Here is a 15479-nt window from a genome sequence, read left to right as displayed (position 1 = left end):
CCCTTTTTAACACCTCCTAACAGTAAAAATCAACTAAACCCAGCATTCAGTAAACCAAAGGAATGCTTTGTAACAACGATCACAATTTGACATAAGTAGCATCTTTTTCTTTTCTTTTTTGCATTTCAGGCGAAGAACACTATGATACAATAAAGACTTATGAGATATTACTATTTAAAATATTAAAAGACAATTCCAAACTTGAAGCATAACCACTAGAACTGGTGCTGCCTAGTATGCACTTTTGTCAAATCTGTCCCCGTGAAGGTTTAGAACCTAAAAGACTTGTGATGAATCCCAAAGATTAGACGACATCCCAGAGACCTCATACAAGGTTTCTTCTCACTGGGATGGGAAAACTTAACATACTTTTACATTCAAGTGGTCACTTAACTTACATCTCCATTCATTAGTTTACAGTCATCGTCAATCTCATCAGCACTGTCCTCATCAGAAACTTCACCTTCCTCTGCATCATCGCTGATGTTGGCTGGAAGTTTCTTCCCCTAGAAGATAAAATGATTACACAGGCAGGTTAGCATGCAGCTTTTGCTATCACACATTAAAAAAAAAAAAAAAATATTCAAAGCATGCAACCAGGTTCTTATTGATTGAGAATACATTTGTTCAGAACCTTAAATACCAGGTTCTTAAAGACTGCTTTTTGTAAAATCATTTAAGTTATCATATAAGTGATAACCAGGAAGAAATCATAATCATCACAAACAAAAAGAGGGATGGAACAAACGAAGCAGGTTTTTACCTTAACCAGTATCTTTCCTTTGAGACTTGCTGGTGAAGGGAGCTTGGTAGAATCATCATTGTGCACAGAAGACAGATCCAGTTTGTCTCCCAGAATTTCTGTAAGATACTGAGCCATCTTCTTCTGCTGAATGACACTGCAATGGTTCTCAAGTGACAAGATAACAGGGTACCTGGCAGAGACATAAGCAAGTATCATCAACTGCAAATTTAGCTTTTATAGCATTAAGAGGATAAGGGTTATTACTGTCTGAGCCATTCCTGTAACAGGCATCACCACAGGGTTTGAAATGCACAGGGGTTGAAATGCACAGGGGTTGGATAGATCAGTGTGGGCACAGGACTGATACCCCACTACTCACTCCAAACTGAATGGTCCATTTTTGACAGCCACAGGGTAATTAAACTTCTGCAATCTGATTTGATTCATTTTTTCCAGAGCACACTGTTCACCTTCCTACACTACCCACTCCTGACCTTCACTTCCTATCAAAAAGATCCTAGCAAGCCATTCATAAGGAAAACCTAAACAGCCAGTGCCTTCAACTCTCCTCTCCGATCAGTGCTTCAGCCCTTTTGTACTCTTACAGGTGAAAGTAAATAAAGGTTCCAAGAACTGAAAAGATCCCCAAAGGGGCTTTGTCTTTACCTTCCCACTTCCAACAACCAAGTAATAAACCCGTTGTGTTAGTTCTTCCATGAAATCTTTTCTAGCTAGCAACAGAACAATGCCATACAAACAAGCCTGCAGATAAAGCCTCTTCTACAAAAGACAGTAAGTATTATTTCTAGATTTGGTTTTATTGTTGTCATTTATTGTTGATTCTCCAGGCTGAGGCCAAGAAATAACAATGCCTTGTTATTTGAAAGGCATCAAGATAAGATTTGTGAACCATTGATTCCAGTGTGGTTGGTGCCATATAAGAGCACACTGAAGATGAGTTTCTGTTTAGAGATGATACATTCTTAGGATGAGCACAAAAGGCAGAACACAGTGCAGTTTTGAAGGGCTGAATTATGAGGGATTCACTAATTAAAAACTAACTATGAATAAAAAGGTGTTTATCCTGACATCCAGTCCTCATTGGCTCCTCATCAGGAAAAATTAGGCTTTCAGCCAGACGATGCCTGCAGGACAAAACTTTCCCAATTGATGACTATAGTTAAATTCCTAGGTTTGTCTGAAGCTAGTTCCTTAGCTGTATTTGCAGCCTACCAACAGCTATGCCTCCAGGCTATCCTGGGAAAGAAAACACCTGCAAGTCTAAAATATGTTTCGTTCAGTAGCAAACTCTGACTGAGCATCAATACCTATCAAGACAAAAAACCACTACAAATAACAAGTTGTAACATGGTCCCAGTTAACCGTTCTGTAAAGCTTTTAAGAACTGCAACAAATTCACAAGCATTGCCATATATTCTGCTGGCCAGCTTTTCTTTGATTTATTTACCATGTCTTCAGGCAAACTCCAAAAATTTCAGGCTCACAATAAGTTTACCTGGGCTGAAATTTAGCTCTATTAATGAAGGCAGATGGACTGCTTTGGAGAAGCTACTGGAAAATTTTTACAGAGATAAATTAATTTATCTTTAAAAAAAAAAACCGAGATAGGTTGACACACACATTTTGACTCTCAGGAGGAGGACAGTACTGCCAAGGCATATGAAACTTCCCACTGTACAATTCTCTGATTTCCTGAGCAATGTGCAGGCAGGAAAAAAACCCTATTTCTCTTGAACGGTCTGTTTTCTCCACAATTGGGCTACTGTCTCTGTATTCCTTTGCGGACTGACTTGCTTCCTATCCCTGGAGAAAACAAGCATAACCTTGGCATCACTGGAGTACACATCCAGAGATATGTGGTTAAACTGTCAGCTATGCACTAAAAACATTCACCATCAAAACATGTTGATCCTCTTGTCCTCTACGAATGGGATAAAAACTGTCACACAACTATGTACAGAATGCCCCTACTCAGTCAGTTTTGCACTGTTATTTCTTTGTGAAGGCTTTCTCCTCACAGAAAACAACTCAGAATTCTGACTGCCATAAGCAGAAACAGGTTAGATTTTCACTGACTGCCTTTACAAGGATTCCTGGGAACACTCCAGTTTGTAGCCCTGAGACTCCAAAGTTGTCAGACTGTATACATACTCATTCTTGATAAAGGCATATTTGTTGATAGTTTCAATCACATCTTTGAAGAGAATTTTGGAAGTCAAAGTGTATCCATGGTGGACAATTGGTTCACCGTCCGGCCCATCCCAGCAGTCAACTGTAGAATAGAAACAATGACACCCATCAGACAAGTAACATCTGGGGCCACGATCTGTGGAAGACTATGAGACCCTGCAATTCACTTCAGCAACCCAGCCAGACATGTACCCAACAAAGCAGGGTATAGGCTCATTCCCACCCTTCATCTGTATCTCCCTCCTCACTGTGCTGAACGTCCTTCCTCTGAAGAAACTTCCTGGCCTTGACATTCTACTATGTACAGATGACTGTTCCCATTGTTTGAGAAAGCCCCAAGCAGAAAAGATCTCCTGTAGCAAGTGCTGAGGAGTATTATGACAGGAAAAGAGATGACATAGCACAGCGTTACTTCCATTATACTACTCCTAAACCAGAAAAGGAAAGCAGAGAATCTTAGCCAAGCTTCTCACACCACAAGCAAAGCCAAGACTAGGAACCTCTAGCCCTCCTTGGATTTTGCCTAACTTTTACACTTGTTTACAATCATATTTTCATGAAATGTTTTACTACTCTGAAGCACCCATTGGCATGTCCACAATCTGACCTGTGCAAACCACAATATTGGCCTTCTGAAAAATTGTGAAAACACTTTGATGGTCAGGGTATTAAAGATGATTACAAAACAGGTACTGTCTCAGAAAGGCATTACAAACATCAGAAGGGATTTCACGTAACGGCTTCCTGGTCACTGCAGAGACTGTCAACATTTCACATAACAGAACCCTACTTCCCTGATCAGAAATACGAGCTTTCCTCTTACGTGTAGCAGGAACTCTGCCGTATTTGCCTGTTTGGTTGCCGTACACTTGGCTAGAAAGCATATACACCAATACATTCTACTGAATGGTAGTATCCGCTCTACAAAAATATTTTTATGATTTTTTTTCCTCAGTACCAATGACACTACTTTTTGAATGTCTGCCTTATTTCCATGCTCAAGAAATTAATCCATTATATGGCAACATTATTTTGTTGTTCTTTATGAAGGGAAGACACCATTTTACTAGGCTTTTTCCTCTACCCAATTACCATGTCTTCTGCAGAAGTCATAAGTCTTCCTTTACAGAGGAGAAACAAAACTACGGAGCCTACTGATGATTCCTTTTTGATCTTTACCTTCTACACAACGACAGCCAGATTGTAGAACCCATGCATACATGTCCACCCTAGACTGGGACATCAGCTGATCTCCCATGAGGTAGGTATTATGTGAAGAGGTAATGAAATAGTGACTCAAAGGATAACTCATGTCCTGATTCACTTGGTAGTGTTCTGGGTTGAATATGTCCCCTGATGGACTCCGCATGTAATTGGTGAAACCTGTAAACAAACAATACTATAAATAATACAGTTTTGTTCTTTTTGTTGCTGTAGCCTTCCTAAAACCAGCCGAAAAATACATCCCTACATTCACCAACACATTCATGAATATTTAAGTAAGATAAATAAATAAATAACACCACTACATCCCAACTGTCACAATGACCAATTGCAATTATTGCTTTCAAGAAATTTCTAGTTGCTTTGTACATTTCCCTGCTCTGCCTTTCCTGAAAAAATATGTCTATTTAACCCAAGCCTGACATTTTAGGCTTATAATTTTTGTCAAAAGACTCTGTTGGGACATTAAGTCGCATGGCGTATAAAAGCCTCCAGAGATCTGTGGTCATATCCTGGCATTGCTCCTCAGAGAAATGAGTTGAAAGATATACAGTATTGTACTGCCTAGAGATAGCTTCCAGTGGCCCAACACAGTCTGAAGCGAGGGAGATAGTCTCCTCTCCTCTATTTCTCCTGAAAATGCCAGAAGAATGTCAACACACATTGGCTTGTACAAACAACAGTCTCTAATTTTGACATGACACCGCATACACAAACATGCATGCAGATGGGAGTGATCTGCAGTATTGCATTACTGTCACTTTAGGAGACTGGAGTTCACTGTAATACTCCAGACTTGACACCAAACCATTGATTATGTGTAGCACTTTCAGTGATGCTACCAGAATAATTCATTTTCTGAAGTGGTGGGATGCTTGCAAATCATGCAGACTACATGACCTGGACAATTTCTGTATTGCAATCATCACTCTTGTTCAAAAGCAAAGTATTACCAAGTTACATTTTTTATCTTTGTATGAAATTGCTGCTCTCAGATCACCAGTATACTTCCGTGCACATATACACACACACTTTCACAAGACAGCGTAACATTAAAAACTGTAACCTCCATTTCAAGTCTCCCCAAAATTCTGGTCATTCACCACCAATGAAAGACTAAGATTTCCATTCACATCCTGGCTTAACAGCTGCTGACAGCAATGATGCCTTTATTTAAAAGGTCTCTGCTTCAAGACTTCTAATTCTCCTGACATTTCACCCATTATTCCATAAATAAAACAGTGCCTGTATAAAAAACCTGCTGAACTTCTAAAGGTCTTAATGCACTTTCTGTGACTGTGACAGACTGGTGCTTCATTTCACTAAAGCTACACAAGGCAAAATAACTTCAGTCCTCAAAATCAGTCTCAGAATACCAGTCTGCAGAACACAGAGAAATTGAGCTTGAATAGAATTTAAGCTAAAATGTCACCTTATGATGGTTCTTATAGGCTTTACATTCTGTGTTGATGAAAGTTTCATTAAAGGAAAAGAGCTGATAAATGCAAATAACAGTCCAAACTTTTTGAACAATATACTAGGAAACAGTACTAGGGAACCTCAGTGTAGCCTAGTATTTGAGTCTCTTGAGGCACGTATCATGATCAACTAGCAAACCAGTAATACAGCTAGAGCAAAACCAAAAGACTAACCAAGTCAGAGCAGACAGTATGAAAAATTGATAGGGCACCGTGTATGTCAGCAAACATACAGCTAATGACTCTTGGCAAATTAATCAGTTCTTCTTACTACAAACCAATCAGCTGCTAGAAGGTTAATTTCACACACCACTGTTAGGGCAGCCTCTGAAACAACACTATTGTTTGCTTTAAGCGCTTGTTAAAATATAATATCAAAATTGTTATAATGAGTTCACACTAACTGGATCTATCAGCCCTAGGATGAAGAAATACGAATGAATCGAGATACTGTCAGCACTGTGTACCATAGAGCTCCAGGATTTACACACTCAGGAAAAGCGTACTAACACAGTGTTTTATTTTGATCAACAGAGGAAAGTAAGAGGTTTTTTGCAGGACTATGTTGAATGAGCTAATTGTCATGGGCCAGTCCAAGGTGCTTCATGATACAAGCCATCACAGTTGAGGACGCAAGGCGATACAGACACAAGAATGAACATGAATGGGCAAAGAACATTGTACTGTTATTTTACTACTACTGAGGTGCCTCTAAGTGTGGGCAGGATGCTCTTGTTTGGGCTGTACCAATTTGAGGAATAAACATACAGCTTCAGTTTCCGTAGCTGTTGTATTTCAGTCTCCCTAGGCAACACCTGATTTGCTTTCTGCAAGATAAGAGGGATCTAAAGTCTCAACTACACACAAAGGCAAGAAAAGAATAACTTCTCTGTGTGTGCGTGTGCGCACACGCACACATGTGCATGCATGTATAAGCATGCAGGTACATATATGTTTTTTAAGCAGTTCTTTCTTCTTTGTCAGTACCCAATCCAGCAGTGTGCTCCTTGTCATCTCCTCAGTCACCTCTGTTCGGATGTTATCATCAATGCACTCCAGAAATCTCCGGCATTAGTTAAGCTCTAGATTAGATATGTTCTGTTCTGTTGCACTTCAAGCAAGAAACTGGAGTGGTTAAAGTCTCCCATAAGGAGCAGAGCCTGCTAATGTGAAGCTTTTCCCAGTTGTCTCAAAACGACCTTATCTACTACTTCCTCCTGATCAGGAGATCTGTAGCAAACACCCAGCAGAATGTCACCCATGTCGGACTGCTCTCTAATCCTAACCCATAAACTATCAACTGTTTTATCATCCATTCTCAGGCAAAGCAATTTTATAGATCAGGCTAGTTTTTTTAATGTTTTTCTTTCCGGTATGAAAAACTACAATTGTTTGAAAAGCCTAGTCTGACTTTTCTAGCTATGAGGAAGGCAAGATAATGAACCTGATTATTCATTATTTATGTGACTGCCACTGACTTTAAACAACCAGAAAATAAAAACATGAATATGTCAGCTGCTACACTCACTTGGCATTAGTATAAGCTTTAAAATAAATTGAAAATTTAGTCTGAAAGTAGAAGAGACCTGAATCTATCCTAAGCAACCATCATTTCTTGAAAAAACCCCACCTTACACAATATACCAGAAACTACCCACTTCTTCATGCAGTAAACAAAACTGAACTTATATTTTGCCACTTTTCACTATAACACACCCACAGAAATGGACAAGACTGATTTTCAAAAAGTCCTAGAACTTTTGCACATAATCTAATTCCTGAGGAATGTACTCTGTCCTTGGAGTTAATAAGATCTGGCAGAAGTTTCACTATTTAGGGGAAAGGATTTAGAATCAGTCCTCAAAATAACAGCTACCATCATGATGGTACAGCATCATTATTTTCAGAGTGAAGGCTTTACCAGCAGAAGTCATGAAAGCATGCTTCTATAGACAGATTTCATTTATCATCCCACTTCACATGTTTACTCTGGATCACATCACTCCTTATTAAAACTTAAAGGATTTCCAAAAATACCTGCAGGAATGATGCAGCTAAACTCTACTGTATTTTCCAAAAGCACAAATAAAGACACATCCAGCTCTAGCTGACCTTCAATGACTGCTGCTTCATCATGACATGTACCTTTAAAAATCTTCTAAAGATTACCAATTTCTCTTTAGGTTCAAATAATAGATATTAAAAAAAAAAAAAAACAAACCACCAACCTACTGAAAAGCATACTCTATACAATATGACAAAATTCTATGACTATATATTATGCAAATGAATGCAATAATCTCGTAAGCATTTAAACAGTTGCCTCTTTCCTACAAAAGCTACACCAGCCAGCTTACCATCAATCCCCAGAGCTCCCTCCTCCTTGTTCTCCAGGCATGGTTCAAACTTGCTGATGATTTCCAGGCAGTGTTCTTTAGTCACATTCGTCATCTGTAAAAGTAGCAAAAATGAAGTGTTAACTAGTAATCACAGCTTCTCCTAGCTCTGTTCCCTGTGTACGGTCTAACAACTGGCCAGATCATCCATAGTGGTACTAAGGATTTACAGTTACCCAGTGAGATTCTCACTCCTGTCAATCAGTGTCAGGTCAGATAAGAACCAAACTGCTGTGTGAAAAGTTTCTGTCCTATTGGCAGCTGCCTGATGACAGAGTTCTGCTTTGTAGGTCAAATCTGGTTGGAGTGTTATTAGGCACACAGAGCATCCAACAGAACAAGCTTTGTCACAAACCAATGGGATATCTTCTCTTGTAGGATTAAAGGATTAGTTTGCATTATCAAAGGGTTTTTACTTTAAAATAAAACAAGAAAATGGCTCATCTTTATGCAGCAGACAGAAAAATCAGTTACTAGCAGGGTAACAGAGAATCAGGACATAATGCTCTCAGAAAGATCCTTGAGGAAATCTGCTAACTTCAAGGTTGCTTTGCATTCTCAACTGAAAAAGGAAAGAGCACAAAGGGAAATAAATGTTTGTAAATTTTAGCATTTATTAAAAAAGGGCCATTTATGATAAGCTGTAGCTTTTTTTACCTTGCAATGTTTTCATAATTCAATTTTAACACTATTATTTAATATTCCTGCTATTTACTGTTGATTTATCCTCTAATTATTATCCCTGCTATTATTTAATATTCCTGTCCTGAGTGGTCCAGCAAATTCTTTCCATCAGATGCTGTACATGACACAGGAAAATACAGCCCTTGTCACCAGAGGGGACTGCCAATAAAGTGACCAAGTTGATGACTGTTTTGGCAGCATGGACCTTTGCTTAGGGGGAAATGAAACCACCAGCATATCTGCTACCAGATCAATGCCTTTTCTGGGGGTAATTTAAAATGTAATAAATAAATGTAAAAGAAGATGAAGAAAAAACCTAATGCTTTATTTGCCCATACTTTATAGGTTTGCTGGGTTCAAAAGAAAGAGCTCTGGAACAACAGGAGGTATTTCTGGTACAGCTTCAAACGCACAGAATGAACACTTGTTTTCCCCGTACATATCATATGAGAAAGGGTAGCACTAGGCAAGGGAGAGAAGCCCCACAGGCATGAGTTGTCCATGTCAGTGATCAGCTGAGCTGATTTTTGTCCTGTGGCTAGGGTTTGTCTTCCTCACACCATCTGGAGGATCAATTGACCAATGAAATGGAAACATACCCCACTTATCTAAAAAGATAACTGCCAGAGAGGTGGCTTTTTTATTCATTCATTTCTTAGACAACTTTTGAAACTGATGGAGATTTATGGCTTACAGGCATGCAGCTTCAAAAGAGATCACGGGAGGAAAAAGGCAAAGACGAATCAATGCATTTGTTCCTGCACTGTCTGCATCTTGCTGTCCAATTATTTTTCCTCACTTCAGAATCTTCCTTCCACAAGTCTCTAGATGAAAGATCATAGGATCATTCAGGGACCTCAGGAAGTCATCCAGCCCAAAATCCTGTTCAAAGTAGGGTGAACTACAAGGTTACATCAGTTAGCTTCGGGCGTTACCTAGACTGGTCCTCAAAACCTCCAAGGATGGAGGGTGCACAGCCTCCCCAGGCAACTTGTTCCAATGGATGAATGCCCTCATGGTACAGATATTAGATGCCTTGCCATTTTCTGGTCTGCCAAATTACCATGTACCAGAAAGACCCAAACTTGTTCTGACCAAGGAGTGTTTGGGATAGGAATAAAAGTGTTAGGCTTCCAGGTAGCTTGGTTGCAAAGATTCCTAATACCATAAAGGTTCAAGTCAGTGATGGAGGAAGTAGATCAGTGGGCAGGAACGTGGTGCATCAAACACACAGAGATAAGAAACTTCTATCTTTTACCATTAGAAAATAAGATTATATCAACACTAGTTTCCTTTTTTCATGAAAACATATATGAACTGTCAGCAAATGGACTTCTGTAACTTCAATGCTCACAAGTGACTGACAGACAAAATTTCTAATGTAACTGATGTAGGCTAGTCCCCTTGTTAATCACAGTAACACAAGTGGATAGCGTTTACTGCAATACAGCACGTAGTTTGCTGGTATTTTGCTGAATGTGCATAAACAACTATAAGCACAACGTATAGGTGCACTTCAATACCTGAATAGCAAAGCTTATGAAGCTATAAATTAACATCTCTGAAGAGCTGTAAAATGTCTCAGATTCATGAGCAACATTAAATATCATGCTTATCATTATCTACTGGCTGCTGCCACTACCACCGCTGCCCCATATTATTATACAGGGCATATACACATTACCGGGTTTGTCAGACAAAACCACTTTGCCTGTTTGAGATCGGCGAAATGAGAAAATAGTCTTTAAGACCCATGCCAGCAATGGAGTTAAAGCACTAAGAGACGACTTAATATTTACTACTATATATCCTCAAAAAACTTTCCCAGACATGAATAATCCTCTCAACAGTTCTCCAAAAACATAATCTTCCACTTTACAAACTGAAATAGTGTGACAAAGTAATTCAGTGTCTCATCAAGGACTATGCACTAATTCAAAAGCAAAGTCAGAAACAGCACCTTTGCGCCAGAGTACTACTGAATGTAGGGAAAAGACAGATATTCATGGAATTGTCCTAAGAGAACACATGAAAAAGAAAGAAAATGTAGAGACCATATTTAGGGGCACAACAAAAGAGCCTACAGAAAAAAGAGGTAGTGAGAGCAAGAAGATCCAAGAAATAGTCATGCCAGCCTGCAAGATGAAAATCAAGAGGCATCTGTCCGTCTATTTTTCACAAGCATGACGAGAAAGTTCCCACCCCTTTTAAAAGGCAATGCATCCCCGATGGCAAAGAGAAAGGCATGCCGGTAAGTCTTTTCCTGGCTTGGGCCTACCTTCTGTTCAATCTCCAGAAAGTGTCTCAGGTCATCTGTATCTAGGTAGTCCTTGTGGTTGCTGTAGGTGAGCATTAGCAGGTACAAATCACGTCGTGTTGACATCATCTTATAGAAAGCGCAGAACTCATCAAAGCCCAGCGTGCCCTGGTTATCATCCGTATCAGCCTCCTGTATTATACAGCAATAAGGCAGTGAGATACCCAATTGCCCAGCAACAGCCTGAACAAACTTTAAATAAACAAACTCCTGCATGAGAAAAAAGCAACACTGAAATTAAGCGCAGGTTGATGCTGCCTGACAGGGCTACTCACTGTATGGCCTGCCAGAACAGATTGATTTGTCAGCCTGATGCTTGTCATATCAATGTTTTGCACAGCTTTCCCCTTTGAACCTCTTAAATGCATGCATTAGTGCATGAGCCAAGAAACAACTTTTACGGTCTTTATTGTTTCACAGGGAACCCTGCTTGAAGGATTTCTTCCATCTACGGCCACGAAGTAAGACAGCATACCCTGCAACATAGCACAGACACGCATATGTCTGGCAGAATTACCCATTCATATTTTCTTGAGAAGGTCATTAGAATCCAAGTCATCTTGAAATTAATTTTATATTCAGGATTTGGGAGAGTATCTGTTAAATCCATGTCCATAAACTAATAAGATCTGCAAGAATACTAATTTTGCAGGTAAAGAAAAGTAAATGACACTATATTCTCTGGTATATCTATCCCCTACAACATGTATGTTTCTTGGTTCTCTACTTTTTGGAGTCAAGTGCCCCAGCCTGGGATCCAAACCACCCTCAGCTGTATCAACAATACAACTTACTGTTTCCACACAGTGGAGATAGAATTTTTTCAAAGAAATCTTGTGAGAGTCTGATCACAATGGGATCCACCCAATGATAAAACTATTTGAGGAAGAGATTATGGAATTATTGTGTTTCCTAAAAGCCTGTTCCTAGAAGCATGAAAAAATGAATGAGAAATTCTGCCAGGGGAAAGTATGAAAAAGGAAAGCTGCAATGTTTCCCAAACAGGATAAACAACACTTCCATATTTTATGAAAAAAAGCTTCTCCAGCACGCCCCACTTTGTTCTCAGTAAAGAAGTTGTCAGCATATTGCTTTGCTCACCTTTGATGTAGGCATGTTTAAGCACATTTCAGGCCACAAAATTAAAAAACAAAATAAATCAGGCAAGTTTTTACCAAATCTTCATATTTTTCACTGAATTTCCCTCATGTACTGCCATACATGTACACTTGTGTCAGTTGAGGAAAACAGTGATAACAAGCTCTCACGACCATGGACAGCAGCACTGAGCAGCCTTCCCAAAGCACTGTTCTGGCAAGCTGACATCAATTCACAGTTATTTGCCCAAGAATGAAGTACTGCCATAACCCTGCGAGTGATTCTAATGCACCCACAGAGATTTTTAAAAACTTACACAAACAGCCTCCTCTTTCCTTGTTCCCAAAGGACATCCTGCACTTGCTCCCCACTCTTTAATCTTGATAGACCTCACTATTTTGTCTCTTTTCCAGTCTCACACATCAGCAGTTTCAGAGCCTGTATCAGCTACAACACTGAAGGTGACAGTACTATGGAGGAAGTGACTGCAAGAAAGAGGAGTCATGAAGTCATAGACGAAGCTCCTTTAGAAATGAGCCCCAGGTGAAAATATGAATGCATTTGTGAGCAAGAAGTAGATAGTAAAAATGGCTTTTCCCATTGTAACTATGGCTTGATTTTTTTAAACAACTCACTACTTTTTTAACTAGAAAAATTAATATTCAAGGTAACTTTCTTCAAGACCTACATATAATCTACCCTATTATGTCTTAAAATACTTGGTGTAGCTATTTCATTAACCAAGAGATTAGATTTTTAATTTCAAGGCTGCTTAATATTCTGATTCTAAGCTATCAAATAGTAATTATATTTTCAGTTGAGACAAGCTCAGTTTCAATTATGCACTGCATGTGGAAAAAGCAAACCTATTCTTCTTTGTTAATAGCATTTCTAAAGCACCCACTATGTGTAGTAATTGTTATTGATTACAAACAGTAAAACCAGAACACAGCATACAATAAGTGCAGATTTTTTCCCAGGAAAGTCTCTTCTATTTGGCTTGCATCAAACCTAATGGTTTATCCTGGAAAGAGAGTCACTTTAATCTACTAATTTTAATGAGTTTTTAAATTCAGTTCTTCACTGAGCTACATTCGTAAGCCTAGTATTTGCTGGTACAAAAGAAAAAAAAAAGAAGGAAAAAAAAAAGTAACGAGTAAAACCCCTTGGTTTTCTCTGGCTGTACATGCATGATTCTCAAAGGCTTTTGAGCCTGGAATGTGTCCCAGAACTGAATTACTGAAAATCCAGCAATCCCTAGCCTAGCATGACTTTGTAGTAAACATGAAGTAGTGCTCAAACAGCTGCCACTCCAGCTGAGATTTTCAGCCACCTAAATGTACATTAGTTTCTTAAGGTACATACATACTCTGTCCAGACGTTGCATCAGAAAAATGAAAACAGCTGAAAAGTCCTCATCTCCAATACTCTCAATAAGGTATAGCCTGCACCCTAGAGGTAACAATTTTGTGTATGGAAACAGCCAGGACCTAACACAGTAGCACACAGCCTTGCAGAGATAGGATTACAACCATTCATCCCAATAGCCAGTACTTCTGGAATTTCAGTTGGCAGAAGACATCTGTTTTGCACAAACTGCTGTTTAATGCAATAGCCTCATGTAAAATTGTTTAGGGTCATAATCATACAGGTCTTAATCCATCAGTTGGATAATTTATCACCTGCAGAATTGAAAGACACAAACTGACTTTTTTTCTTCCCCAAACAAAAGCAAAGGCAAAGGAGAGGGTATTTGCAAGTTCCTGGTGATTAGCATTTCATTCCATTTTAAAATTTCTTTTTCTATTTGGAAATTTCTATGGTGTTATAATGCAATAGTGTGCAACAGCATGGACAAATCTACTTTCAAAATTCATTATGGTCCACATAAATTTTATGCAACAGAAACAGAAAATGGTAATCAAAATGAAGGCTAGCACAGTAAAAGCAGCCCGAGAGAAATGAGCATCCAGCTTCCTGGGGCATCTGTGTGCTATAAACCTTTTATTTATCTTTTATTCAGTAATATACAGAAAAAATGCTCAAGTATTTTAACTCTACTTCTAAACTTCTGTTTAAATTTCCCCCCTAGCTGCTTTTCTGCTCCTAAAGAACAACCCACCCAAATGATGGGTAAAATATTAGCCTGATGCATACACCAGGATAACCTGTATCAGCTAATTACTGGAAACTTTCCAATAGCCTTTCCTTCCTTCCCCATAACCTCGAGTTGCTGTGGTTTGGAGAGTTATCCTGTTTTCCGTGCTCCATTTGAGCATATTTTACCATTGCAGACCCACAAAGGAATTTACATCACACATAAGATGTAACCAGGCAGGCTTCAGCATCAGCTGTCAGCAGGATGAAAGAAAGAGCAGAAAGAGATGTAAGTTAAAAATATTTTCAACCCAGAGGCATTAGAATAAATACATACAGCCATGGAAGAGAAGGAAGCTTTCAAAGCCCATTTTTTCCCCAGTCAAACTAGTCAGAAGATTTCCAAGTTACACTCCTTCCCCAAATCATTCTCTTAACACTCTTCTCTTCCGCTATAGTTAAGAAGCCAGAATCAGAGGCCATAAAGTGGGTCTATAAAGACTGTCCATGGCAAAATGCAGTGGCTACTTTGGTTTCTAACCAAGGAAAGAGATCATTTTGCCTTCCCTTCTTTTCTCAGGAATAAGTTACAAGAATGACAGCTTCATGTCCAAACTGAATACAAAATCACCCATTCAGTTGTACACATCCAATTGTTCAGTTTCATGTTAAAATAATTGACTTATCAAAAGTCATGCTGACTGCCACTATTCTTAACTCCTCCTTGATCCCACACGAAGCTACCCATACTGTGCAGGAAGCCATGCTTCCATGAGGTCTGCACACAGAACTCACTGAGCTATGCAACATTATGGCAGTTTATTACGGAACAAGAGCTGCCATACTAAAACTGATTTGCACAAGATTTATAAACTGTATTATAAAGCCTCAGTTGATGGTTTCTTTTTATTTTTTACTATTCTTTAGCAATGGAACAATTCTATAATTAGTGGCTGTCATCAGAGAAAGTGCTTTTCATCCAAGGTTCTTAACACCATCTAAACCTTGAAGCTTAGGGTTTACACTTATACTATTCCTCTCTCTATGGATCAATTTCACACACAGGTAGATCATTCTCTAGGGAATACTAAATTCAGAAGAATGGCACAGAGCCCTCCTAAATGACAAACAGAGCCTAATTTTTACATCTTAGCAGAGATCATGGCACAATGAAAGCAATCATTCACTAGCATGAATCAGTAACATGATTCCAAAGAATCTGATATGAT

General features: G+C 38.9%; 1 protein-coding gene across 1 annotated transcript in view; it reads right to left on the bottom strand.

The window, feature by feature from the left end:
* PLCH2 (phospholipase C eta 2) overlaps positions 1-15479 on the bottom strand; it is a 100134-nt gene that overhangs the window by 24284 nt on the left and 60371 nt on the right. The window contains exons 5-10 of the mRNA XM_059829998.1: positions 11017-11187; positions 8016-8109; positions 4136-4339; positions 2918-3038; positions 764-935; positions 399-506 (exon numbers count right to left, since the gene is read on the bottom strand). Of these exons, the coding sequence (XP_059685981.1) occupies positions 399-506; positions 764-935; positions 2918-3038; positions 4136-4339; positions 8016-8109; positions 11017-11187 (870 nt within the window). The remainder of the gene's footprint in view (positions 1-398; positions 507-763; positions 936-2917; positions 3039-4135; positions 4340-8015; positions 8110-11016; positions 11188-15479) is intronic.

This window comes from Gavia stellata, chromosome 27, assembly GCF_030936135.1.
Source record: "Gavia stellata isolate bGavSte3 chromosome 27, bGavSte3.hap2, whole genome shotgun sequence".
Lineage (NCBI taxonomy): Eukaryota > Metazoa > Chordata > Aves > Gaviiformes > Gaviidae > Gavia > Gavia stellata.
The sequence above is the reverse complement of the archived record's forward strand: the minus strand, read 5'-3'. Positions and strand labels throughout refer to the sequence as shown.